The following is a 25476-nucleotide window of genomic DNA, read 5'->3' as shown; positions in this document are numbered from 1 at the left end:
CATCCATCCCTTGAAATGTCCTGCTGACTGCGTCTGCTACTCTGCTCATATTATATATTATATATATATTATAAAGTCCAGTGTAATCCTAAAACACATGTGAAAAATTACATTGCCATCATGGAATTAAATTTTCATTTTCAAGTTTACATGATTATCTTAACAGTGCCCAATAGGCTTCTATAATGACTTTAATATTTATCATTTTAGCCTGTTATTTTTCCAGATGCTTTGAGGATGGAACACTATATCATAATCATGGATTGTGCATTTAAAGGAGAACCCAACCCTTTTTCAAGAATTCACATTTGTTATTCCTGTGCCCCAGAACAAACTGGTGAATATTTGTGAAAGTGCAGCACTCTCCTCTAAAGTAAGAAACCAAAGGAAGAACCTTAAAATGTGCAATGTCATCCCAGTTTGCTCTATAACAATGAATGGGGCTCTGATGCTGCAAGGCCACAAAATATTTGTGTAATCTCTGACACATCTCTTACAAGGAATAACAGCATTAGAAAAGTAAACTGTGGAACCATGATGTGGGGAACATGGATGTAGGTCTATTATAAGACATATTAGATTGAAATAATAAAACCATGGTGGGGAACAAACAAACAAACAGTCGGTGGAGCAGAAAGGGGAGGGGAAGACACCGAGCAGAGGGAAGCTCTGCACTGTCATACACTGACCTCTTGCGGTGATTGGACAGTGTTGGCGCCATTTCGGATTTTTAAATACGGACGACAAACAACATGATGGCGTCAGTGAATCACTCTTGACTCAGTGTGCAGTCCGCGGTCAGTAGGTAAAAATACTCGGATCTCCTCCTCATCATCACGCCGGTCTCCAGGAACAGTCGTCCTCTTGCATCTCATTTGCAGAAGAAATCAACTACCCGGTACCGGAGGTAGAGTAAAGTTTACTCTATCAGAGATCTTATTTAATTGGGAAGATGACTTGTTTGCATGGTGAAAGCACAGGTTAAAACAATGAATGCAACTGAAGCAACTTGATTGTTTTGGAAGAGCGTTACTCAGCACAAAGTTGAGTCGCTGAATAAAATGAACTGAATTTTTATTGTTGCTGGTCCGTGTAAGTTCAGCCAGTTCGTTTTTTTCCCCTGAACATTCACGGACCCAGAATCTGTCGATGAAGGCAACAGAACCACCTGCCCTCTGATTGGACTCTGGGACTGGATACTACTATTTTAATGAGGTCGTATTTGTCACTAAACAGTGTCAGCTAGAATTAGCAGAGGGTGAAATAGGCTCATTTTCATTGGCAGCAGTAAATATCATTTAAACCACAACCAATTAATGTAAGTGTAACAGACTCTGCTGTGTTTGCCATCATTATGCATTTTGAGGTATCTCCTGGGAATATGCCATAGGACTGGTGAAGTGTTGTTGTTGTTGTTGTTGTTGTTGTTGTGTGCCTCTGCTTTACATTGGCACTAACTGTAATGTGTCCAGTTGAAAACCTGTTTTATGCATTTCTGATCAGCTAATTCCTCATTAAAGTGGGAGAATAGTCAATATACTGACTTTGTTTTGTTACACTGTATTGTTGGTATTTGGGCTGGTTTTTATTGCGCATCACTATCTGCATTATGATTTTATTGTGGCCCTGACCGGAAGTTGTGATTTGTATCTTTCCGCCGCTTAGACGTTATTTTCCAATGTTTGTTTGCTCAACGCCATGCGCCCTTTTTTTTACGTTGTGCGTCACAAAAGCGGTAGTAGTCAAACGCCCCGGGCGTTTACATGCGGTTCCCCTCAGTGCCTGCAGTCAGCCGGTAAAACCCTAAAGGATGGACAAAATTATTTTCAACGAGTCCCGCTGTGGGCACAAGCTAGCTGCCCCTAAATCCGTGTGTGCGTGTGTGTGACACAAATATCAACATTAACATTTGAAACCTTTCTCTGTCTGCATCCAGGACTTATGGAGACACAGAGGTGCCACCCCAGCTGCATTCAGGACCCACCAGGTGTGCAGCTTTATACAGAGGCTGGTAGGATGACAAAGGCCGGGGTCAGCTTGCCGGTTTCCACTTTAACCGTTCATCCCAGGTACATACCTGTGTCTCATAGCTTGTGATTAAGTGTATTTTGTATTATCATTGCTTGCCCACTGTGGGCAAGCTAGCCACCTCCCCTGCATTAGCAAGCTGCTAGCTGGCATTGTACATTGATGAATGAGTTCAACAAAGAATAATAAACAAGAAAATGTAAAAAATAATACATGCCTGAATACTTTCTAAATGCATTTTATGTCTAACTGATTGATCTGTCAAACAGACATCTCTTAGTATTCTTAACAGGTGCTTCCCACTGGTAGTTTCTCTAGGATGAGGTGTAATGTATACTATTTAAACTTGTATTCATGCATGGAAAAATGTCATTTAATGCACATTTACAGAGTTTTTTGTAAATAGTGTATGTTTGCATGACGAGTTTAATTTTCTGAATAAATATCTTCTAAAATATAACACTGAGTCTAACTTCTCAACATGAACAATGTAATTATCCATGTTAATATTTATCTTTATTTTAAGTCATCTCTGACTGGATATTTATAACATTGTATATGGAGACATGCTAGTTGCCGTTCCCTTTATTCCACTCAACAAAACAAAATGATATACTGTAAATAAGTGAATAAATAAGATGTCATAAGAATAATTTTTTTAATGGGGGAGTCTCATCTTGTTATACAATCCTGTGTCAAATGATAAATACATTAACCTTGTAACCTTTCTTTCACTTATTTAATATATATTGTGCATTATAACATTCCTTACTATTACATCCTGTAAGAGACGAGTTGGCTGTTGCAGTGACTGTGCAGGACAAGTGAAAAGTATGAAGAGTATAGGCTACATGTAGAAATTACCCATTATGGTGTAAACAGCAAATGGACTTAATGATTATAATAAACTCTGGTAAAGAAATGACACTAGTTATCTCTTTACAGGTTGGATGGGTATGAAATGTGGTCTATTTAATGCATCTTCATGAGTATGGAGTGTCAGAATGGCGCACGTGTCGCCGATTATTTGAGGAACTAAAACAGCTCAAAGAAAACTGCGTGCTCTTACTTTGAAAAGCAGAAATGGTGGCGTCAGCAGGCGATCTCTTGATAGGAGTGACAGGATACAAGTCGATTTTAGTTTGTTGTCTTAAAACTGTGTAAAGTGCAAATCCACAAGTGTAGAGAAAGAAAAATTGATTAAAAAATATTTGTTTGAAAGTTGTAAGAATTAGGGAGATATTCACTAATGCTTTTCATTTATTTGTAAATTAATTGAAGGCATTCACAGATGTTTTTATTTGTGAAATTTGTTTGTAGCTCCGTTTTATAGTTGCAAGATAATTTTGTGAGTTTACAAATGTATTTTTTGTATTTGTGGAAGGTGTTTTATCATTTAACTCCATACCCCTCCTCTTTCTCTTCACCTGCACAAGTTTTCTAATTTCATTTCCCCTTCTCTCCTTCATTCTTTTCCTCCCTTCCTCCTCTTTCTCCCTTTCGATGTCAGAGCAATCATGTGACCCCCTAAACTGATATGGAGGGATCTGGAGTTGCAAGCTTTTCAAACAGCAGCAAGTCAGTTGTATGCCATGCAGTAAGTGTGTAACATGCTTTTACTTATAAACTAAGTAACCTGTGTAAGTAAACAACCACTGATTCGAATGAGACAAAAGAAAAACATGTTACTAAAAGTCTGTAATCTCTTATTGAAAATTCTGACAGTTTTGTAAAGTTGTGAACAGCAAGCCTGGAGATATAAATAAGCACAAAGGGCAGAGGCCAACTACTGTAACTCCTTGTGTGTGTGTGTGTGTGTGTGTGTGTGAATGTGGAGTCAGTTTTAGCTGGGGAGTAATGGGGGCAGGTCGATGCAGATGGCCAGACAAGCTGCAGCCTCGTCCATACCTCCAGAGAGCCGTATTGTCTGTCCTGGAATGCTCTCTGGGTGACCTCTGACCTCTCTGGTGTGAAGGAGAATGCTGACTGTAACTTCACGGTAATGGTCTGCGTTACACACAGTAAAATCATCACACCAAGGCTGCATTACTGGAGGTTTTCCAAGAACATATTACCTCAGTGATGCATTAAATGTGTCCACGTCACAATCCAAGTGTTACAGTTAATCCATTTATGAAGTGAGAGGTGCTGTGTTTTTCTTGTATACACTGGAACCAAATATCCAGAGAGAATATTACATTACATTACAAAAGCTATACATTTTAAGGAAATATTCCACACTGGGGCAATAAATTCATGCATGTTTATGAAATAGAATTATGAAAAAGGCTAATATAAAAAGTAAGATGGATGTACATGCAATTTCACCTGACAAGGGATAAGAAATGGCATTAGAGAACAAATTTTCTTTAATAATACATGACTACAATTAAGCATTAAGTAAAAAGATCAGTGCTAACTCTGTGAGAAAACAGTTTACAATGCATTTTTCTTATTTTCATGGAAAACCAGCGAAGAAAAAAGAATTACATCATTCTAGGCTACAACTGCGTTTGATGGCAAAAACATAGTCAGCTGTCTTAATGGTAAAACTCTGGTTAAACATTTCATTTCTCTCCTTCCAGACGACCTCAAAGGACCAGAATGCAATGCAACCACATATTAAACTGTGTTTTGATTAACAGAGGTTGGCTGTGACCACAGACACACCCCTGTGTTCACGAACAAGTTGGATAGCTTTACTATATTTATAGATCTATATGCCCACCATTGACTGAGAGCAACACTTTCACACCCATTCTCTGGAGAGCTGTTGAAAGGCATTCTGGGACTTTTTCTGTAAAGGAATGACGATTTTTCATTGGACAAACTCTGTCTTTGGTTTCAGTCTGTTTTAGTGCAAGTCTGATGATACCATCATTGTAATAACTACAGTCCCTGTGAAGGAGACACAGCTGTGAACGTCTGAATCTTCATGGTTGGATTAACTGTTGTCTATATGAACATTGCCATGGAATTAAATTTACTGTACTTTTTCATTTTCTTCTTCACTCTCATCTTTTCCCCTCTCTCCGCCTCTCTTAGCATCTGCACTTCATCAGCTCTTTCTTTTTCCTTCCAGCAATAACTAATTCAACACAGCATCTCCTTTGCTGAAAGATCTGCGGTTCCTCATAACTCAGTGTGTATTCACTTTCCACAGAATCAATGGCTTTGGTTAAGAGCCCACCAAGTGACACAGGCTACAGTTGTTTAAAGAAGACACAAGTGGTGAAAGAAACTTATTGTTTCATTTCATTTTTGCTTTCATTTTTACATATTTTAAGTCTATTGAGCCATTAAAGACAGAATGATTTCTTGTTCTAATGTGTAATATAGACTTAAAGTAATAGTTTGACATTTGGTTGGAAATATGCTCATGTTCTTTCTAACCTTCATGTCTGTACCGTAAATGTAAGGCTAACGTCAGCAGCTAGTTTAACACAAATCCTGGAAATGGGGGGAAACAGCTAGCCTAGCTGTGTCTGACGATAACATAATCCGCCTACCAGGATCTCTAAAGCTACATAATGAACGCATTGTATCATTATTGTGTCATTTGTACAAAGACTAAAGTGTAAAAAGTTTTGGTTTACTAAGAAACAGCTAAGCTAGCTGTCTCCCCCTTGCTAAGTGAACCAGCTGCTGGCTGATGTTAATATAAAAATGGAGTTGGATGTTATTAATATGAGTTATTAGCCAACTTACAGGACTTTAGAAAAGAAATTGCTCCAATTCCCTGGTTGCCAGCAGAGGTTGATAAAAGTCAATCAGTACTTTCACCTTAATAACTATTCACAGATTTCTCCAAATGTGTTTTTAATGGTCTTGTCCTGTTGGTTCTGTGTAATACTTCCCATATTGAAGCTGGTGACTCTAGTTTCTAACTCTCTGCACTGTCTTTGTTGGATTTAAGAGTTGTAATTTTCCAACTGTTTCCTTCAGTGACAGAACACTAAAGTTAAAGTGCTCATACAATGACTGACTCTCATAACAACTCTAGTCCACCGAATGATCCATGGAGGTGGGATGGACAAGCCTGGCTGGCACTTCTGAATCTCACTGGTACAGTGTTTTAACATGGAGCACAACGGTAAGCCTTATCTCACGGGAATCGTGCTGCACATGCAGTGGAGCATCTAATTCTTGCCTTTCTCTTTTAATTTCTGATGAGATGTGATTTGGACCTGACCTACTTAAACGCCCTGAGCAAGAAAGATGTGTTACCGTGCAGTGCACACCTGGATACCGGGATGTTACTGTTCTGGTTTGGGCCTCTTGATAGGATGCTGCTTGTTTTAATCAAACTGATTCTCACGCAGGCTGCTGTAAATTAATCTAAAACGGTTCCAAGTTGTTGTAGTTGGTTGCAGATGTGTTGTGACAGGAGATGATGTAATGTACAAAAACACTCTCAACACTCCCAAAACAGATTTTACTTTGACGGGCCAGACACAAGTCTGAGCTTAGGAGTTGCGTGTGTGTGTGTGTGTGTGTGTGTGTGTGTGTGTGAGAGAAAATGTATGTATGTACGTCCTCCAGGCCTGAGGAGTTGAATCTGATGAGCGAATATGAACCACCTGGAGATCCGAGGAGAAACCTTGGCTGCTGCTCCTGAAATCAATTACACACAACCCTGATTAAGAACAGCGGTGAGTGAGTTTACTGATGCAGCTCTGTGTTTCTGTTCATTTTATGTATATAAATGAAGGTGTATGTCTGCACATCTGATCATAAATGAAAGCCATATGTATGTCTTAAATAGTTTCAGCTCAAACTGGATGTAGAAAACATGTTGAAAGTGTTTCGGAGTGTATATTCAAGTCAAAACGAGTTGAAATAGCATTTAGATCAAGAGATAATTATTTTGAACTTGCGCTAATCACTGTCCTCAAATTTGTTGAACAACACTGGTCATAAGTTTCATAATTGCTTCCAGTAAAAGGCTTTAAAGACCAACTGCTGTCTTCAGCCTTCATTTCACTGCATAGCTGTGATCCATGTACATGAGTACTAAGGGGCAGAGCTTGGAGACAGAGACTCAAACCTGAGTCCAGCAGGTGAAGAATGACCTGTTCTCTGATTAGGACGGAGATTATCGAAAACCTCACTGTTGTTTTATTGCTAAATAAAGCTACAGATACTAAGATGCTTTGTTTTACGCCACAGAGAGATGTGTATTATTTGCCAATAGAGCAAAGAGCAGGGTACAGGATTTCCTAGGATTTAGGTTTATCCGTCTCAGTTTAGATTATCCAGAACATTACAATAAGTCCCTGTGTAATATTCCTCCAAATTACGTTTGATTAATTTTTTTTTATTTAACCATAGTCTCCTGAGATTCATTGTGTCTTTTACAAGAGAGATCTGGACAAAGTGCCAACACAGAATAAGTGTCACATAGTTAAATAACAAACATTCCATTTAATGGCAACAAAACAAAGCCTGAGTGACACGAGACAAAACAATTACATTTCTTTGAATGCAGTGTTTGAATGCCTCATATGAAGGCAGTGTTACCACAGCCCTGGCTGCACAATAAGAAAATGCAGTTTTACCAAGGTCTGAGCAAACTCTAAGATTATCTATCTAGATGAACTGGCGTGGCAGCTGTTAAGATACCTGTCCGGAAGTCAAGTTCAGTTTCTTTGTAAGCCCAAATGAAGTTGACTTGATACAAATTGTGGCAATTAAGTAGCAAATTAGTCTAAATGAATGTGTCCTTCCTTGGGTGCTTTGTCTCACTAATGTGGTGTGCTGCCAGCGTGGTGAATGCCCCAGCTTTGTGGCATTTTATGAGGACAATAGTAAACCCTGATGGCTCGTCCGACTGGTTACTCCGGATGAAATATGCCTGTGGGATGTAGATGAACACAGGATGCCAGAGGAGGGAGAGAGAGGAGGGTGGAAACCGTCCAATAAGTGCAGGGCTTCTTTTTTTCTGACACACAATTACTGATGGTATCCCTGATTATACACTGTATGTGGTCAATTAACTTGGCGAGTCCATTTTCATGTAGTCAGGTTATTGTCTGAACATCTTTACTGCTACAGATTTCTTGCAACAGGCTCACAGTGAAGTTTACACTTTGCCTCTAATGTGTTTCAGCTTTTTATTGCTGCAGTCCATTGAACTGTTGTGAGTATTAAGTTCCTTTCTTTCCAACCACAATGAGATGTTTGAACGTTAAGCTGTTGCACGGGAGGCCTGAGTACTCACTGAATTGTTTGTAACAATCAAAAACTCAGGTACTTAAAGTTTGTTTTGTCAGATTCTTAATCTTGTTTATTTATTTTGAATCCATTTAGTCTACAAAATGTTATTTGTGTGATAATTCTACTATTTTCTTTAATTTTAGGCGAATTTTGGATTATTATTGAAGGATTTTAAAACACTCACCAGAGTATGGATATTTTAAACATGGGGAAATCGCCAAAGTAAGGTATCCAAAAGCAGTTTACCATGGGATAACATTCTGGTAACACATTTTTTGTAGTAATATCCATGAACTTGAGAGGTATTTTTTGTCTTCCCTATTGCATCTTGGTTCACATCTGTATCTAAACCTGTCAGTTATCTTTATTCAAGCTAAACACTGAAACATACATTTCTTTAAAAGTTTCAGTAAAAGTGCATCTACAAACCTGCAAATCGATTTCTTTAGTGAGGTCACTGTGTATTTAAATGCTGAAGGAAACTTTAGTGAAAATGTAAATCTATTTCTATTAATACAACTTTGAAGTCAATGAAGAGAAGACAGCTGAGACCTCAAATTAAAAAACCACAAAGCAAATGTAGCATTTTGTCAACAAAAGTGTGACAACAGTAAAATTTATTAAGTCAACAGACGATGAGTTTGACATTTGCTTTATATGAGAACATACATTCCACCACTCGCAACACTCGGTGCACATCCTACTCTCATGCAGCACTTTTCTTTGAACTGTTTCAAAACTTAAAGTTTGTAGTGGCAGACATCACACCTGTTCATACTAAAAAAAAAAAAAATGTGACCAGAACATGTGACATAAAATAGGAGCCAAAGTGAAGATGCACATTCTTATTGTCAATTCTAGTTCATTTAAAATGACCCTGAGCAATAATCTGTGTAAATATTTCTACATTCGCTCCAAACTAATCAAATGGAGGAAAAGGAAAGTGTGTGTCTCCTCTTCCACATGACATATTCTTCATCCTCACTAAATATCTACAAGGGGTGGGTGGGTGGGGGATTCCTTTCATAGGCATGCTGGTGTTCTTGTTTACATACTGTATGTTGCTGTGCATATACAAGGGATAAACATGACACCAACTGTTCAATGAATCATTAAAGATTCGTAACATTGCTTTATTTTTTAAACGTATTTCTCTTGTGGAGTATGATAGAGACTGTAATAGAAATATACTTCATATATAGTTAAATACTGTATTCAAGGAGTGCATTCCAATGCTCCAGCAGTAGATATGTGGGGGCTGACAGCTGTTCTGCATATACTGAGGGGCAATCAACGTGCTAAGGAAAAGACAGAGAGCAGCAGAGATCATTCTGAGCTAGACTCTGGATCAGTCTGCACCATTCAGCCCGCTTCTGGGTGATGTAGGCTGGGGTGATGATTTGCACAGGGAGGCGCGGTGAACCCTCCACCCTGGCCTTCTCACACAAGGCCTCAGCGATACAGATAACATACATGCCACAGTCATAGCTGTTCTGCTGTGAAGGGCAGGGCTCCTCCACAAACAGCGCCTTTCTCCCAGCACCTAAGAAAGGCTCTAACTTGCTGGCGATGCGCCGTGCATGCAGTGAATTGCTGCCGTTTTGAGAGTCATAGTGAGCAAAGTGGTTGGAGTTGTGATGGTAGACCAAAAGGCTCCAGTGGGATCCCCCAGCGGTCTGATTGGAGTTGTCATTAACAGCTAGGAAGACCCAGCGACGAGAGGCAAGATCCAGCGGCTCCAGAAATAGGGCTAACTCATCAGGGCAAGAAGCACACTTGATGAACTGGGTGACCTCCGGGCTGATGAAGATGATGGTCCCTCCCAGGACTCTGAAGCGCTCAGCAGCAAAGTACTCGAAGGCAAAACCTATAACTTGGTCATTGAGCCAGTAAGGTCCTTCCAGTAAGGACACATCAGAGCGCCGCAGCAGGCTGTCCTGGTAGCTCAACACTACAGGGTCCATCCTCCTACACGGTCAGGGAGTGTCAATCTGAAAAACAAAGAGGAAGAGTTTAGTGCTGAATGTTTAGCTGATTAATTGATTAGTCAATCACCAGAAAATGAATCAGCAACTATGTTGGTTGTACAAAACAAGCAATTTGAAGATGTGAAAGCTGTGATTTGATGTGGATTTCTTTTAACTAAATCCTTAGATTTAATAGAACAAACAGCTGATTGATTAATAAAGAAAGTAACTGGTCAACTGATGATGAAAATAATTGATATTTGCAGCTCTGTCGTAGTTGGTCAATAGAAGAGAAGTAATCAAATTACACTGTTGGTCAGATTAAAGTAGTAATTTCAAAATGATATTTTGACTGTAATATGACATCTTTTTAGGTTAGGCAACTTTTACTAGGTTAATATTTTATGACTTATAACTTAACCTGTAAGCAATTATTTTAAGATAAAATACTTTCTTATCAATATATGTGAAACATACCTATAAGTAAAGATGTTTTAACTTCTTCTAATTAAAAAAAGAAAAAGAAAATATCCAAAAACACTAAACTTGTGCTGTTGTGAAGTAAACTGAAATATAAGCCTGTTCACTGATGTTCACCTTAAAGTTAAAAATAAATTATGCCAATTTTAAATATTGAATGTCTTCTTTAGCTTTTTTGTTTTTCACATCTTTAATAAAATAACACATGCTTACACATTAATGCATCTGTAGTGAGGGTCCATTTTTCTTCAGTGAGTACTTTTATTTTTGATAAAATGAGTTTTGTTTGCATTTTTAATACTTTCACCTAAGGACCTGGATACTTCGTCCACCGCTGACTGAAGCGAACACACAAAGATCCAGGTTTGTTTCAATGGTGTGGATTGTTACAAGGAACTGGATTAATTTATTTAGAGCTGTAGTGTTACTTTCAGATATTTACCATGGCCGTTTTTTCGGCTGTAACTGACAAACTACGGAGGGTGAAGCCACTGCGGAGTCACATTACTGCAATGCGTTATAGTTCACCGTTGAAACGGTTAGCACGAGCTAGCTAACCGCCACTCTCTCCATCAGCACACGAAGAGAAACAACTCGGCTAAACCGTGATTTTAGCCCGCAGAAAATAACCCGTGTACTGTCGATTTATATTACGTGCTGTTCGTTCAATGTCCATACCTTTAAAAGACACATTCAAACAAGAAGAACCACGAAAACTGCAGTCTTGTCCCTCATTGCAATGACTAACGTAAACCGCTACAGGTTTGAGACCGTAAACATTTCGCGACAGTTGGGAGGAGACAAGCTTGGCCGTGATTGGCTGGTTTCATCCGGGTACTTGCGCAGTGCTTTTACTGGAAGGGTAACTGTCTGATTCATAACACCTGAGCATTGAAAAGAAATTGGCAGTGGTGGACGAATTATCCAGATTCTTTAGTTCAGTAAAAGTACTACTACAACACTGTAAAAATACTTCATTAACAAATACAAGTCCAGCATTTAAGTTACAAGATAGTACAAGTATGTACGCATAATCAATCAAATGTGCTTCAAGTTTCAAAAGTAAAAAGAAAAATCGTCCCTCAATACTCATTCATTAATGTGTAAGCAACATTTGTAATTGTTGTAATTTTTAGTTACGGTAATTATTAACAATTTTATATGAGGCAATTGATGATCATTTTAATTATTAATTTGCTAATTATACCGTACACTGTAGCCTATAACCGTTAAATGTTTCACGTTTTTACATGAAAAATAACTAAGATAATTAAAACACTCACTTTAGTTCACTTATTATTAAAAATTGTAAGTATGTTTTTAATTGACGCATCATATCAGCTCTAATTTTATTTGCTATTGGGTACTGTTGACTACACTACTATAATACTGAGTTTAATCTACATCAGTGCATCATATTTTATGAGATCTTGTACGTAAACCATTAATTTTTGAAAGCTGTCAGGTAAATGTACTGCAGTAGAAAGTCATTCTGACGTGTGGTGCAGTAGAAATAGAAAGTAGCTGAAGGAAAATACTCAAGTAAAGCAAATTAAATGTACCTACTTATATTTCACACTTGTATAAGAGGAAAAACAATTACGTATGTAGAAATCAGCCCAATTCCCGTCAAGTCATTGCATCAACTCAAAATAGCTGCTTATATTCGGTTAAAATAATGTTCCAGAAACATGAGGTGCGCGTTGTGTACATTAGCTTCTGCCTACTTCCTGTTATTTCGCTCCGTCCTGCCTCTGTATTTTCTCCCCGCCCAGGACCTTCGTGAACGCGCACGGCAGCGCGCTTGAGAGTGGCCGCACTGATTAGAGAAGCAGAGAGGAGTTTTCAGCGACCGTCACCGAGCTGCGAGGCACTGCCTTGTAATTACATTCAAACTCGCTCGGATATATATGTATAAAAAATGCGCAAGTGTTCAGCGCGGACTTGAATTTCGAGCAGTTGTTCGGCGAGCGGCGGGAGAGAGAAGAAGGCATATTAATTCAGTGGGAATGCAAGGAATTAAATAGAGACTTAGACATTTTGTCTGGCTACAAGGTCCACAACCCATCCCGAGAAGAGACGAAAAACTTGAGTCCCACTTCCAGTTTACTTCAGCGTTCACGTCTGGAGGTAAGAGTGTGTGATGTTCTGTAGTGAGGCTCTGGTGTGGTGTGGGCTGCCCCGCAGTGGGAAGAGGGTCTTTGGGGCTGGAAGCAGCAGCCACTGGATCCATGAATCAGTTTTAGTTTGTGTAAGAAACCTGTTCTTTTAATCTCCACTCATTAGCAACACTGTTCTCTGTTGCCATGCTGTTAAGGTGTGTATGGGCTCACCCGGTGCTTTTGTTGAATTGACGAGTCACAATCAGAGGTGTGTGTGTGTGTGTGTGTGTGTGTGTGTGTGTGTGTGTGTGTGTGTGTTTGGTGTGAAGGCTTGTAAAAAGTTTGCTGTTCAGTGACATTGCGACTACAGAGTGTCTGCTCTACATCTAAAGACACACCAATATTATCCTTCTGAAATGAGACACTGGAGAATCACAGCTCTGTAAGATGATGAATCCTGTTTGGATTTACTTTATTCAATTCTATTCACTATCAGGGATTAAACACATTCATTAGCATCAATATTAGGGAGGTAGATACTTTATTTATTCCCTAGGGGCAATTCAGATTATTTTTTTTAGTATCAATGAATATGCTGGTTATTTTATCAATTAACCGATTCATCGTTTAAGTCTTTTGAAACCTCAGAAAGTAGCTTGTTTTATCCAACCATCCATTTTGCTTAAAAAATAACTGAAACAGCCAATCAATTAACAGAATAGTTGCAAGTTTTTCTTAATCAGTATGATATAAATGTGTCAGATTTAGCCAAAAGGCTAATCTTTATCTGCAGTCACTGGACAGGGTGATGTTGTTATGCATTGAAGGAAAGAAAGAAGCTAGACAAACAAAAAGCGATAACAAAACAACATTGGTGCACATACAGGAGTAGTATTAAAACAGAACCATATACAGCAATTCAACTAATTAATTTGCTAAAGCACATAAGTCTAGTATTTTGTGTATGAGGAAGGGTTGTACTAGTCTGAGTGTTTGGCTGCAGCAGGGAGGGATAAATGTTTACATGTATTATTTAGTGGAGGTCAGGCACTACAGCTTATAATGCAGTGAAAGCAGTACAGACTGCAAAGCAGCCCTAATTGTACGAGGAGGTCTAATGGGGTGAAGAAGCTGCTGAATCATGGGTGTGCGTCTCAGTCAGTGGACAGAGAGTCGACTTCAGACTGATTTTACAACACTAGACATCCTGGTTCTGTGCAATATGCAGCTTCACTGCACCTGGATGGATTCTTGTGTTATCTTGTATGGCACAGAAGCGTTTCTGCAGAGGCTTCTGCCTGCATTGTGTGTGTGGCGCTCAGATGAGAGTAGAAAGAGATGGGGTCCCCAGCTGGACTCAAAGTGAGAACAGTACATTGTCATAAACCCTAAACCACCACGGTGCCTCTGATCATCTCACTGTATTTGTGTGACGGTTATATAATACCTCTGTTAGATTTTGGACTGGATTTCTGTGGTTTTTAGTGCTAGACATCTTAATATGATGCTGCTATTTGTCTTTTGACTTTGTAAAAACATTTGTAATTGTTGTTCTAGATCAGTCTTCCTTTCATAATAGCTGTGAGGTTCCCCTGAGAACTCATCCTGCCCTCAGATCAGCACAGGTGATGAGAGTAAAGTGGGCCTGTCCTGCAGGAATGTGAGGTCTGAGAAGACACAGCTGCTGTAGCATGAGAGGCGGCCCAGGCTGAGACTCCAGCAACTGGTCCCTGTCGACATCTGACACCCCACAGGCCCTCTGTCTGCTATTTCTAAAAGACCGGCCTCAGTTTGTACCACGTCGGGCTGCGTCTGTGTTGGGATTTATCACCGACACCACCTGAAAGATTGAAGCTGTGGCTGAGAAGATTTGAAAGCTCAGATTTGAGTCTTTGCAGGAGCATAATTTGTACTGTTGTGTGGAGATTCTGTGGTTATGTGAAAGATTTCCAGGATTAGAATAAGACAATCTGCCTTTGTTATTCTACTTTGAATACTTGAGAAAAACTTAACCTCTGTAAGACATCTTGATGAAGGTGCACATGTTTTGAAACTACAAACAACAAAGCAGCATCACCTCATGCAGAGTTTCTGCAGTTCATCTTCACAGCTACATGGTTTGAGATTCAGTCAATGTTCTCTCAGGGAAAGAAATCATGACTGAAGGTTTTTATCATGTCTCCCAGTTAGACCTGGGGTGTGGCCTCACTTTTGGCCAGTCTTGTTCCTTGTGTCCAGCTGAGTTCAAACAGCTTTGTTGTAGGTTGTTATGAATTGTTTCAGTTATGTGCGCTCATGCATCTCTGGAAATTTGGCACAAAATAAAACTTCAGAAGTTGATTCCAAAGTCAGTTCACTGAATACAGTGCTGGGCTTCAGAAGACTCCTCTGTGTTGGAGCGTGTCATACACGGTATGTGCTGCAGCACATGTTAGATGTGGACCAGCTGAGGTATCAAGGCGGCAACAAGAGCAACCATCATTGCAGTTTAAACTCCCTGTCATAAAATCTGTGTCAGCAGTCTTTGTTCATCAACTTTAAGATTTAGCACATTTTTGTAATTTATCATCATCATTTTCAGGTTGAACATAATGCTGCTATCAGCTGCTATTTCTACTGACAAGAAACTGATGTAAACACATTATTTTATAAGACATTTCAAACTGAACAGGGAAATAAAAGAAATACAGATTCGCATGTTGCATCATTTCCTGTTTAAAGTTAGCCACAATGTGACCCCAATACCAAGGGACAGTCACTGTGATGTGCATCCACTAATACTCAGATAGGTCTATGTACAAAATATGCGCTCTTCTTCATAGCTGCAGCTTCTGTAGAAATACAGCTCTGGGAAGAAAGCTGCAACAGTTACCAGGGCCTATATGCCAGAATTGTTCTTTAAAAACATAAATACAGTGTTTGAAAAGTGCAGCGGCTCTTCAAACATGCTGTTTTCTTCTCTTGATAATTGGGTTAACAACCCTCTGGGCTATAACTAGTTCTTTGCACATCCACAGCAGCTCCTGTGAGCATTGTTCCTGCAGTCTCTGCCATAATCTGAAAATGGGAATGACCCCATTATCAGCCCTTAAGGTGTTACCTGCTGAACCGAATCGCAGCTTGTGTTTGGGGGTCACAACACGAGTCACGTGCTGCAAGCTCGCATGATTGGGATGTCCTGAAAAGTGTTGTGGCCGCATGACGGGATTGTATGGCGTAAATGATTGGCATGCACATGAAGTCATTAAAGAGGAACCTGCTTGTGTTGCACCGAACAAAGCTCCCCTTTCTTTAGTAGGCCATTATATGAGTGAGGCTTTGGCCTCAAAGGCTCAGCTTCCCCGCATTTTGCATTTCCCCTCATTAACTCACTGGTGCTAACAGTAGCTGGAGTGAGACAGAGAGAAGAAAGTGCATTGTGTTGTTCTTTGCAATTTTGTTTATGTGAAATGAGCTTAACTTGTTCTTTTTAATTAATCCCTTAAAATGGGAAATAAAGTCAACAAACAATACTGATCTGTTTGGAAGCTCAGTTTGTATCCTCTTAAATTAAATTCTATCCTCCATGGTTTTGTTTTGGACGAAGTGTGTTTTTAGCATCTTTTTTGTTGAGTGGTAATCTAGTCAAGGCCTTTAAAAATCACAGAAAAATTGAACACCACACAAAGAGAGCAGTTTGCTGAGCATCAAGACCTCTGAGTTTCTTTTTCCTACCATCCATCCATTCATTTCCTACCACTTATCTGGAGGTAGTTCATGGTGGCAGCAGGTTAAGCAAGGCGGTCGAGACATCCCAGTCCCCAGCAATGCCTTCCAGTTCCTCCTGAGGGACCCCGAGGCGTTGCCAGGCCAGATGAGATATCTAATCTCTCCTGCGTGTTCTGGGTCTACACCAGGGCCTCCCCCTACCAGTTGGACGTGCCCAACAAACCTCCAATGGAAGGCGCTCGGGAGGCATCCTGATCACAAACCCGGACCATCTCATCTGGCTCAAGTGTAAAAGTCCTAATTTAAGGTACTGATGTGTTATAGTTAAAATCTAGGCCTGATGACACATTCAATGACAGAAGCCTCCTGATGTCAGTGGCTATATGACTGCAGGGTTTTGGCAGCACAGCACAGGAAATCTTGCGATTTGCTGAATTTTTGTGTGTCACACAACTATGACAATAGCTACTGGCCCCCTGCAGCCTCATGGAACAGACAGGACAGGGCCCATGGTTAATCCTCAGGCATGTGCTGTTGTGTAATGGTACACAATACCGTCCATTTGAGCAGTGCTGCCATGGAACCACTTTAACCATCAGTCAAAAGTGTGACTGTCTTGTTGGAGCCTTCAAATGACAGCACTGGCCCTCGATTTGGATATTTAACCGGCAAGAGTTGTGTTTTTTGTTTGTATATCTCTTCACACCCACTCAAAGCTGGATATGATATCAAAACCTTAAGGAAATGATGATGGGACACAGGGAAGTCAAGAGAACAGGGAGAAAGAGAAGTTTAGAGTTTAGTCTCGACAGTACAGCGCATGCTCTCATCTGTGAGAAATAGTGGCAGTTTACAGTAGTCTGTGCATTGTCAGAGTGAGTGAGGCAAGAGGGGAGGAAGAGCGGAGATAGTTGTGGGTATCTGACAACAAACAGGCTGTGATAAGGTGCAGCCTGAGACAGGCTCACTAACAGTTGGAATGCTTCTTCTGTCTAATCTATACAGCAGTTATCAGTGAAGTAAATGAGCAGATGATATAGACTACTTTGAGAGAAAGTCTAACCATTAACTGTGGAATGACACTCGGAGGGCGCCCCGTTAAGGTGCTGGTCGCAAATATTCAGGTTTTATTAAAGAAAGTTTCAGTACCAGATTGTGTTAAATTTAGGTGGAAAGTTAACCCCGGGGCCGAGGAAGACAGGGTATGTTTTTGACCATCTGAGTTCAGGTGCAAATCTTGGTATTTTGTTAAGACTAATAGGAGGATTGTAAAGCTTTGGCAGAGGTATGCACTCTCTGAGTTGAGTTTTTTTGTAGTAGTAAGTGACAATAGTTAACAAGAGATACAAGGTCTAGGAAGGAAGGAATAGGGGTGGGTCTCAGTTTGACCATTTACCACACAGAGCGTAAGAAAAAAACTACATTATGTGATGATGAAAGTATTTCTGTCCGAATGGTAGAGGTGTTTTGAAGGTGCAAAAATCTGATAATTCACCTACATTTGTGCTGATTCCCCACTCAGTATATTTCGGAGCGGGCACTCACTGCACCGACTGAGCAGTCTGGGTGACCGATTCTGGTCAGACACCCTGGAGAAGATTAGAGGGTCCCTATTATGTTCACAAAATCCGAGTCCTCCACTCAGCCCTCAAAGAGCCCACTTAAAAGTGAAGCAGTCTCAGACTAGCAAATGTTTCTGCTCTACATGTCACGCTGACTGAGCTGCACCAAGGAGCAGGTGAGCTATGGAAGTAGACTCAAATGCCAACTGTAATGAGTTTTTCCTCAAGTCCTATTTCTGGACATGGAGAGAACCAAGCCAGCATGAGCTCAGTGAGGGTTCAGATGAAGGATTGGACTGTTCTGACCTTCTCAGCTGAGAGAAAGAAGTATTGTTCTGAAAGAGTGGACTAAGTCATTCTGTTCTCGTTGCTAATTCTCTGTGGATCTGTGCTCTCTTTCGGGGGAATAAGAAGTGTATGAGTTTTGAAAACGTGATTGTGCATGTTGTCAGAGTGTTGAGAGAGATATCTGTTTTCCTGTCAGTCTTACAGTTACAGCATTAATTGATTTGTCAGTCGGTAAAAAGTTAGTCAACAACATTTGCACATTTGACTGTAACTTGGAAATCTTTGGGTTTTGGAGTGTTATGTGGACAAAGAAGAAATCTGAAAATGTTACCTTGCATCATGGGAGACTGTGATCAGCATTCGATCGGTCGGTTAATAACAAAAAACAAAAAGAATGGATTAATGGCTAATGGAAATAACTGTTCGGGAAACCCCTGAATCTATTCCTTGGTCCATGTTCTTAGATATATATACATGATATGAACAAAAAATACATTGTGTCGTAAGTAAGAGGCTCACTGCTTGTTCTTTCTTGTCTAAAAAACTCTTATCTGTCTTGGTCATGGTTTTCTGTTACCACTGTTTATCACATGTGCGCTAGTTAAACAAGACCATGCATGCTGTGTAGGGTTGTCAGAAGGCATTGTGGGAAATGAAGAACTTAACAAACTAAAGGAGAAATAGGTGAAGCATGTTGAATAGAAAAATGGATTCTGGCCAACATCTTCCCCTCATCTCCTTGAAGCCTGCAACCGAACTAGCGTTATCATCGCACTGCAGCTCTCGCTGTCTGTCTGCCTCTCAGTCGACTGCGGCTCTGACACCACCGGGCTCAGATTTCAAAAAGCCTGCGGTCTGCTGAAGGCAGAAAGACAGCAGTTGTTCCCCATCCTCAGAGGAGACAGCGAGAGCCTCTGTAACACTGCCCTGTAATTACAGGTCATGTTTTTTCCTAATACGCTAAACAGATGTGCTTAAAATTATGCTTAACATTCGGAGCCCCAGTTGGACGTGATGACCTGTCATTACTATCAGCTGGTGGAGGCACACACCGGTTCTTTTTTTTTTTAACCAAATGATTTGGATTTGAGATTCTCAAATTCTGTGTAAATTTTCTTTAAAGAATTTTTGGGGGGGGCATTTTTGCCTTTATTCAGATAGTGAAGTGAGAAAGGAAATTCAGGGAGAGAGAGAGGGGACGATATGCAGCGAAGTGCCACGGGTTGGATGCAAACCCATGGCTGCTGCGGTTGGGACTAAGCCCATGTGGTACGCGCTCTACCAGGTGAGCCACCGAGCCCCCCCCCCCCATGTTAATTTTCTTACTGTCTTATTTTCTGTGACAAAAGAATCACAACAACAACTGATTTAACAGAGAATAACGATCAGATTAAAGTTCAGTTGAACAGCAAAACGAAATAAAATGACATGCACCATATATAAATGTGATCTGATTGAAGCTGAATTATATTTGATTTCACAGCAACAACTCTATTCTCAATTAGTTTCCTGGACTTTTCAACTGCACTGACTTTTTTTCTTCTGCTGCCTTAAAATTAGATTTATTGTGATTTTACATTTAAAAAGAGGTGTGTACAGAGGTTGGCTGCAGACTGCACTGCACTGTGTCACTCAGGGGTGTCAGTCTGACTATATGTGGTGAGTTTGTTCAACTTGCTCGATGACTGTAGCGTTGCCAAAATCTGATACATTACATTACAAGGTTTTCCTTTGATCCCTGGTGCTCACTCATGTATGCCATGATTCATAGTGATGTCTTTGAAATAGCTCTCACTGTAGGTGCTCAATGCCCTTAAGGAAGAAATTTTGCCCCAGTATCAATATGCAGTGCATCACAAAAGAAATCTCTGGCAGCTAATTTAATCAAATTCACTGCAGTTAATCGACTGTGGAGATGACGAGCCCTTGCATGCAAGTTACAAAGGAGATCTGAATTTTTTTTTTTGTGGTTTGTGTGTACGCTTGACCTGGTCACAGGTATCCAATTTAGGAAACAGTTCTCATCTCTGGGTGCACATTAGAGGACGTCTGTGCTCGTCACTCCGAGGTCGGAGGCATCTTGGCACTGCGCTGTGTGAGTAGCTACAGTCATTACTGCTCATCTCCGCTCAGCTATGAAAGACGAGATGAGTCCTTTTGGCATTTGCAGCCTCTCTTAGTCTGAGTGTGTGTTTGTGTTTGCAGACAAGCTCCCAATCCCTTTTACCCACTCCGCTGTGTGTATGTGTACTGTGCTCGTTTGTGTTGAAGTCTTACATTTGTGTAAACACAGTCTCGCTGCTGGTTGGTATGTCGTCTTTTACACGTTGACTTCTTTCTGGAGGAAAACGTGCCGGTGTCCTGGCTGCTCCTCAGCCCCGTCTTCCCCCTCAGGCCAGGGGCGGCTGAATGGGTCCGTTTGGCCCAACAGACTCCCTTTCTGAGGGGGAAATGGAGTGTGCATAATCCAGGTCAGTGATACCTCCTAGTCCCTCACCGTCTTCCTCTTCGTCGCCTCCCTCCTCTTCTTTCATCTCTGCCTCTGCTGCTTCTGCTGGTTGATAACACCTCGCCAGCCGCTGTCTGTAGTACATTTTGACCAGTTTACCAAATTGATATGAAACTTTTATAGACAGATACAGAACGTTTGACGCTGATACTGATATTTGAGAGTATGAAAAACCTGAGACTGATAAGTCTGCCAGTATGAAGTTTCTTTTGATAAGGCTTAAATAGTTTTAGTGACACTGTTTCAAAACATATCTTTGACATTTCTGTATTTCAGTTTCTCATCGTCTGATACGTCACGCGCCATGACCTCATCGCACAGATACTGGTCTCATCATATATGCCAGTCTATTAAAGCGCCTTTTACTTTACAAGATAGCTTTTATGAGTCTTTTTTCCTGTCATATTCATGTCAGAGTCGGTGTTTGCAACGTTGCTTTTTACATACACGTGTCATGCAGTTGTTCCTTCTCAAAGTCTTTTTTTATTTATTTATTTTTTTAGCCGCATTTCTGAGTATTGAAAGTTGGCAAATTTCTACCACAGCTTAAATTCAGCAAAGTTAAAAGGCCTCTCTACTGTTTCAGTGTTTCCACTTCTTGTTTAAAGTTTTTTTGTTGCATTTCAGAAAATCAACATGTACATTCTCTGAACATGATTTCCTAGAGAACCATTAAACCTAAACACTTAATGCCTTTTAAAACAGCAGCTACTGATGGCGTGCCGTGCATTTGCTGGCCTGTTTTATTGCGGGGTGGTGTACTTTTCCGACTCCACCGGCCAAATGTAGACTGTGAAGCCTCATATTGATATTTCCAGAGCTAGAGTGGAGTCTGAAAGGAAAAATACTTTTTTCCACTCTCTAAAACAATAAAATGTAAATGCGAGGGTCAGTGCAAGAGCAAGGGCCTTGTTTCAGACAGAACATTTTACACCAGTGCTCAATAGTCATACGGCACATGGCAAAACCAATTTCTCCTCTTACGGTAGCTTCATGAGAACATAATTCAGGCAATTATGGAGTAAAGGCGAGCACGGGAGAGCATGTTGAGAAAACCGCACACACTGCACCTGATGAAATGCACTTAAACTATGTGTGTGGAGTGTGCAGGGAAATGTGATTCTTCTTTAATGCTACTCGGATTTAATTAGAAAATGATTTGATCTCTGTAATTGTTACACGTAATCATGTTGTAGCTTCATTATGTACTGAGACCTTTCATTACTCTCACAATCAGTTTCCGTGAAGAATTAACCCCCTCCCCCCCACACACACACCACTGGCCTCTGATAGCAGCGAGCCATTAAAGCATTAGCTCACACTTATTCAGTTTTATGACACTTTTACTGACACTGAGTTGCTCTCTGGTAAAGCACCTACTGGCACATAGACACTCTCCTTTTGTTAAGAAACACGGAAACTGGATAAATAAAACTGTCCTATCGCCAAGAGGTTTAGTCCACCATGAGTAGGAGGCAAAGAGAAGTTTATATGAGCAGCAGGGAAAAAGAGCAGTTAACCAAAAACAGAGTGAGACCAGCAGTTGAGACACAGAGTTGGAGACAAGCAACAGGTTTCAGAGCAGGTGTTTCAGGATCAGCTGACTTGGCTGTCTCACCTGCTAACCTAGAAACAGAAAATCTGAAGCTCAAACTGATCATCTCATGCAGCCAGATAATTGTATTGGATGTTGTGTTTTATTGTGTGTTATGGCATCTCTGTACTCAAATCAGGATTTAGATTTGCAAGAACATCAGTGGTAAAAGCAAGGTGTTGTGCACACTGTGGAGTCTGCACCACGGTCACACCATTCCCCACTGTGAGACCGTCTGTGATTGTCTAAAATGTCACGTGACTGGTTGTGTTGCATTGCAGAAAACCCTCTCCTTTTTGTCCCCTGTTCTATGTGGTATAAAACTAGCTTTGTCACTTTTTGGGGTTTTGAAAATCAAAAAAGATCAATATGACATTAGAAGGATTTTTTTCTAGAAGGTGAAATAGAAATATATCAACAGTCCCATGATGGTGTTGTTATGGTGTTGTTATGTCGAAGCCCCCTCAGCTACACTTCCTGTCTCACCCAAAGCTGCTGTCGTTGTCCTGGGAGTGGACACAGGAAGTGGAATTCTCTATGGCGACAACAGAGGAGTGGTGCTGTTTACTCCCAGTGTTTCTTTCTACAAGCCCCCAGTCGCATTTTGTAATATCCATTCCTCTCAGCAGCCTGTAACTGAGTTCACTTTAATGGCAAGCAGTCTGTTTGATTATAGTCATCATTAATTTAAATAGGTTTACCAGGTTGAACCATGAGAGAATTGTCCAGCACAATAAATCTAAAACTTGCTTCCTTGTAAATGCTTGTCACCACTGACATAAAAGGTTTACTATAAAAATTGAAGTGCATTTTAACCAGTGTGGGTGGGAGCAGCCATGTTCCCATTTCTGCTAGCCTCTTTCCCTTTTTATGAGGGTCTATCAAAATAAATCCATCAATCATTTACGAGTTCCTGACTTCATCTTGTACTTTGGAATCGTTGTATTTTGTCTTATTGTGAAGTTATACTGAAACTGGGACTGAAACTGGTTGGATTAACATTTGCTACATATTGTTTTTTGATAAGAGACACAAGTTGAAGGTACAGAAATAGCAGGGACTGTAGATATCAGAACACACAGTACGGTGCATTGCTCTTTTTTTTTTTTTTTACAGTGTTGTCCTTGGGACTCCTGCCGTACACTGTATTAATTTCCTTCCTCTGCCTTCTCCTTCCACTCTCTCCAGCCCAGTTCAGGCAACAACAATAATAGGTCCTGCACGGCGAAGTCAGGCTCTTAATTTAGCAAACACACATGGCATTTCCTCCAGTGTCATATTTTCATGTCAGTTGTGTCACCTGTTGGTGTTCAGCCGGTGGAATGTGGAGGGAGTTAGTGAAGGCCCAGCGCTTCATTCAGAATGACCAGCCACGGTTATCCTCTGCTGTGTGCACAGACGGGCCTAAGGGGCCTTCAGTCATTTTTAATTACGGTGTGGACAGTGATTCCAGTATGGACTTGTTCCAGCCTGGCCCCAGCCTCACTGACTCAGGTGTCTTGGAAACACACTTCAACCGTGTCAGCCTTTTGTTGCTAACTCGTTGTAGTTTATTTTTATTGATTGATTGAGATCCATGACTCAAACTGATGAAACATTACTGCTCCTTTTTCCATTTTCAAATGGAACCTGTACAATACAAGAAATCTGAATTTATTTTTCCCATGTCCAGAGTCAGCCATTGACATCCATTCCAAAATCAATATGTAGACTCTTGAATCGTGCTTAAGTTAGTTAATCCATCACTATGAGTAGCAACGTCATGACCCGTATAGTAATGTAAAGGACACTTTCCAAATCAATCTGCACTTAAACTACATTTCCATGCAGCGATAAAGTGAAATTGAAAAAACAAAAATGCCGCTTTGACGCTCTCTTGGTTGAGCTCAGAGAGTCCAACAGTCCAAAACACAAAGATATTTAAAGGTGCCCTTTGAAATTTTCTTGGAAACAAACAAGTTATATTTACATTCAGTGTCACCAAACGGCACCATGTGCATCCACGAAGTTTACCAAATCAACTGCATTTCCTTTTTCATAAAACATTTTCAAAGCTGATTTTCTAAGTATTTTAAATCCAGCATTGTTTATGTCCATGTTTACGAGCTTGCAGTCTTCTTCTCTGCCTTTGCTGCCACATTACAGCAAACCCAGATCAGGAAAGATAACCTTCCCCTCTTTCGTGTGGTTTGACATTACTTAAATACATGTTTCATCATGTTTATTAAAGGTTTAAAAACTCAAGACGCTGGACAGTGATAATATATTTTCGATATAATCTGCTGTGATGTTCCTACTGAACTCTCAGCTCTGAGGGCACAAATTGTTGCTGAAATGGCGGACTAAACCAGAAAATTGTTGAACCGTATCAATAATGAGTACAAGTACAGTGATGTGTCGCCATGCTGAAGCCAGGTCGGCTCTTTCCTTTCTTTCATTTCTGACTCCTTCCTTTCCTCCGCGCTCACTCTCCCTTTCCCAAAGCTCAGATTTCAGGAAACCAACATCCTCTTCTCTCTCTGATTCTCTGTCTGTTTCCGTCTCTGCATCTCCTCCATTTTCTCAATTCAATCTCTCTCTCTCTGTGAGTCTCTGTCTCTGTTCCCTCTCAGTTCATTCTCCTTTCTCACTCTTTGCTGGCTGTCTGAACGTTTCTGCCAGAGCTCATGTTCCACACCCCGGCCTCCACTTCCGAGTCATTAGTAGTTACAGAGACTTGAGAGCCGTGTGAGTGAGTGCACAACATGCTTTAGACGTAGTAAAATGTATGTAATGCTGTGTTTCTCTGCAGCGCCCTGAAACCATATTACTGTCAGTGCATGAGAAGCAAACGATTCCTCCTTTTGGGCTTTAATTGACACGTTGATTCAGGAGGGAAACAGTTCATCTCCACTCCCTGAAGTTCACATGGACTCATCCTTCTCCATTGTCATCACAGTGGTAAATCTAGCTGAACTAGAGATTAAAGATTTATTGATGGATTAATTTTCAGGTGATACTCCTCAATATTATTATTGGCTTG

At 40.5% G+C, this 25476-nt stretch overlaps 2 protein-coding genes and 1 long non-coding RNA gene across 16 annotated transcripts in view; 2 read left to right on the top strand and 1 right to left on the bottom strand.

Moving 5' to 3' along the window:
• The first annotated feature begins 1512 nt into the window (after positions 1 to 1512).
• On the top strand, positions 1513 to 5461 carry LOC130168899 (uncharacterized). Its single transcript, XR_008827761.1, has 3 exons — positions 1513 to 2069; positions 3539 to 3625; positions 3870 to 5461. It is a non-coding gene; the product is annotated as an uncharacterized LOC130168899 (long non-coding RNA).
• Positions 5462 to 8824: 3363 nt separating this feature from the next.
• On the bottom strand, positions 8825 to 12403 carry senp8 (SUMO peptidase family member, NEDD8 specific). 4 transcript variants are annotated; one of them, XM_056375257.1, is made up of 2 exons: positions 12258 to 12403; positions 8825 to 10235 (listed from the first exon to the last, which is right to left on the bottom strand). In XM_056375257.1, exon 2 carries the CDS (start codon positions 10206 to 10208, stop codon positions 9543 to 9545), a length of 666 nt encoding a protein of 221 aa, XP_056231232.1. In that variant the 5' UTR covers positions 10209 to 10235; positions 12258 to 12403; the 3' UTR covers positions 8825 to 9542. The 4 variants fall into 4 exon arrangements, with proteins under 4 accessions (XP_056231232.1, XP_056231231.1, XP_056231233.1 ...); XM_056375256.1 differs by lacking the exon at positions 12258 to 12403 and adding an exon at positions 11370 to 11460; XM_056375258.1 differs by lacking the exon at positions 12258 to 12403 and adding an exon at positions 11134 to 11340.
• Positions 12404 to 12523: 120 nt separating this feature from the next.
• The window catches only part of myo9aa (myosin IXAa), a 100775-nt gene continuing 87822 nt past the window's right edge, over positions 12524 to 25476 (top strand). For all 11 annotated transcript variants that reach the window (XM_056397482.1, XM_056397804.1, XM_056397722.1 and 8 more), the window contains exon 1: positions 12524 to 12821. The gene's annotated coding sequence lies outside the window, so the exon portion shown is untranslated. The remainder of the gene's footprint in view (positions 12822 to 25476) is intronic.

Source organism: Seriola aureovittata, chromosome 1 (genome assembly GCF_021018895.1).
Source record: "Seriola aureovittata isolate HTS-2021-v1 ecotype China chromosome 1, ASM2101889v1, whole genome shotgun sequence".
Taxonomy (NCBI): Eukaryota; Metazoa; Chordata; class Actinopteri; order Carangiformes; family Carangidae; genus Seriola; species Seriola aureovittata.
Note: the sequence above shows the minus strand (reverse complement) of the source record. Positions and strands in the feature narration are given on the sequence as shown.

Excerpts from the sequence above, each read along its gene's own strand:
- senp8 (XM_056375257.1), bottom strand. The coding sequence starts at position 10,208 with ATGGACCCTGTAGTGTTGAGCTACCAGGACAGCCTGCTGCGGCGCTCT.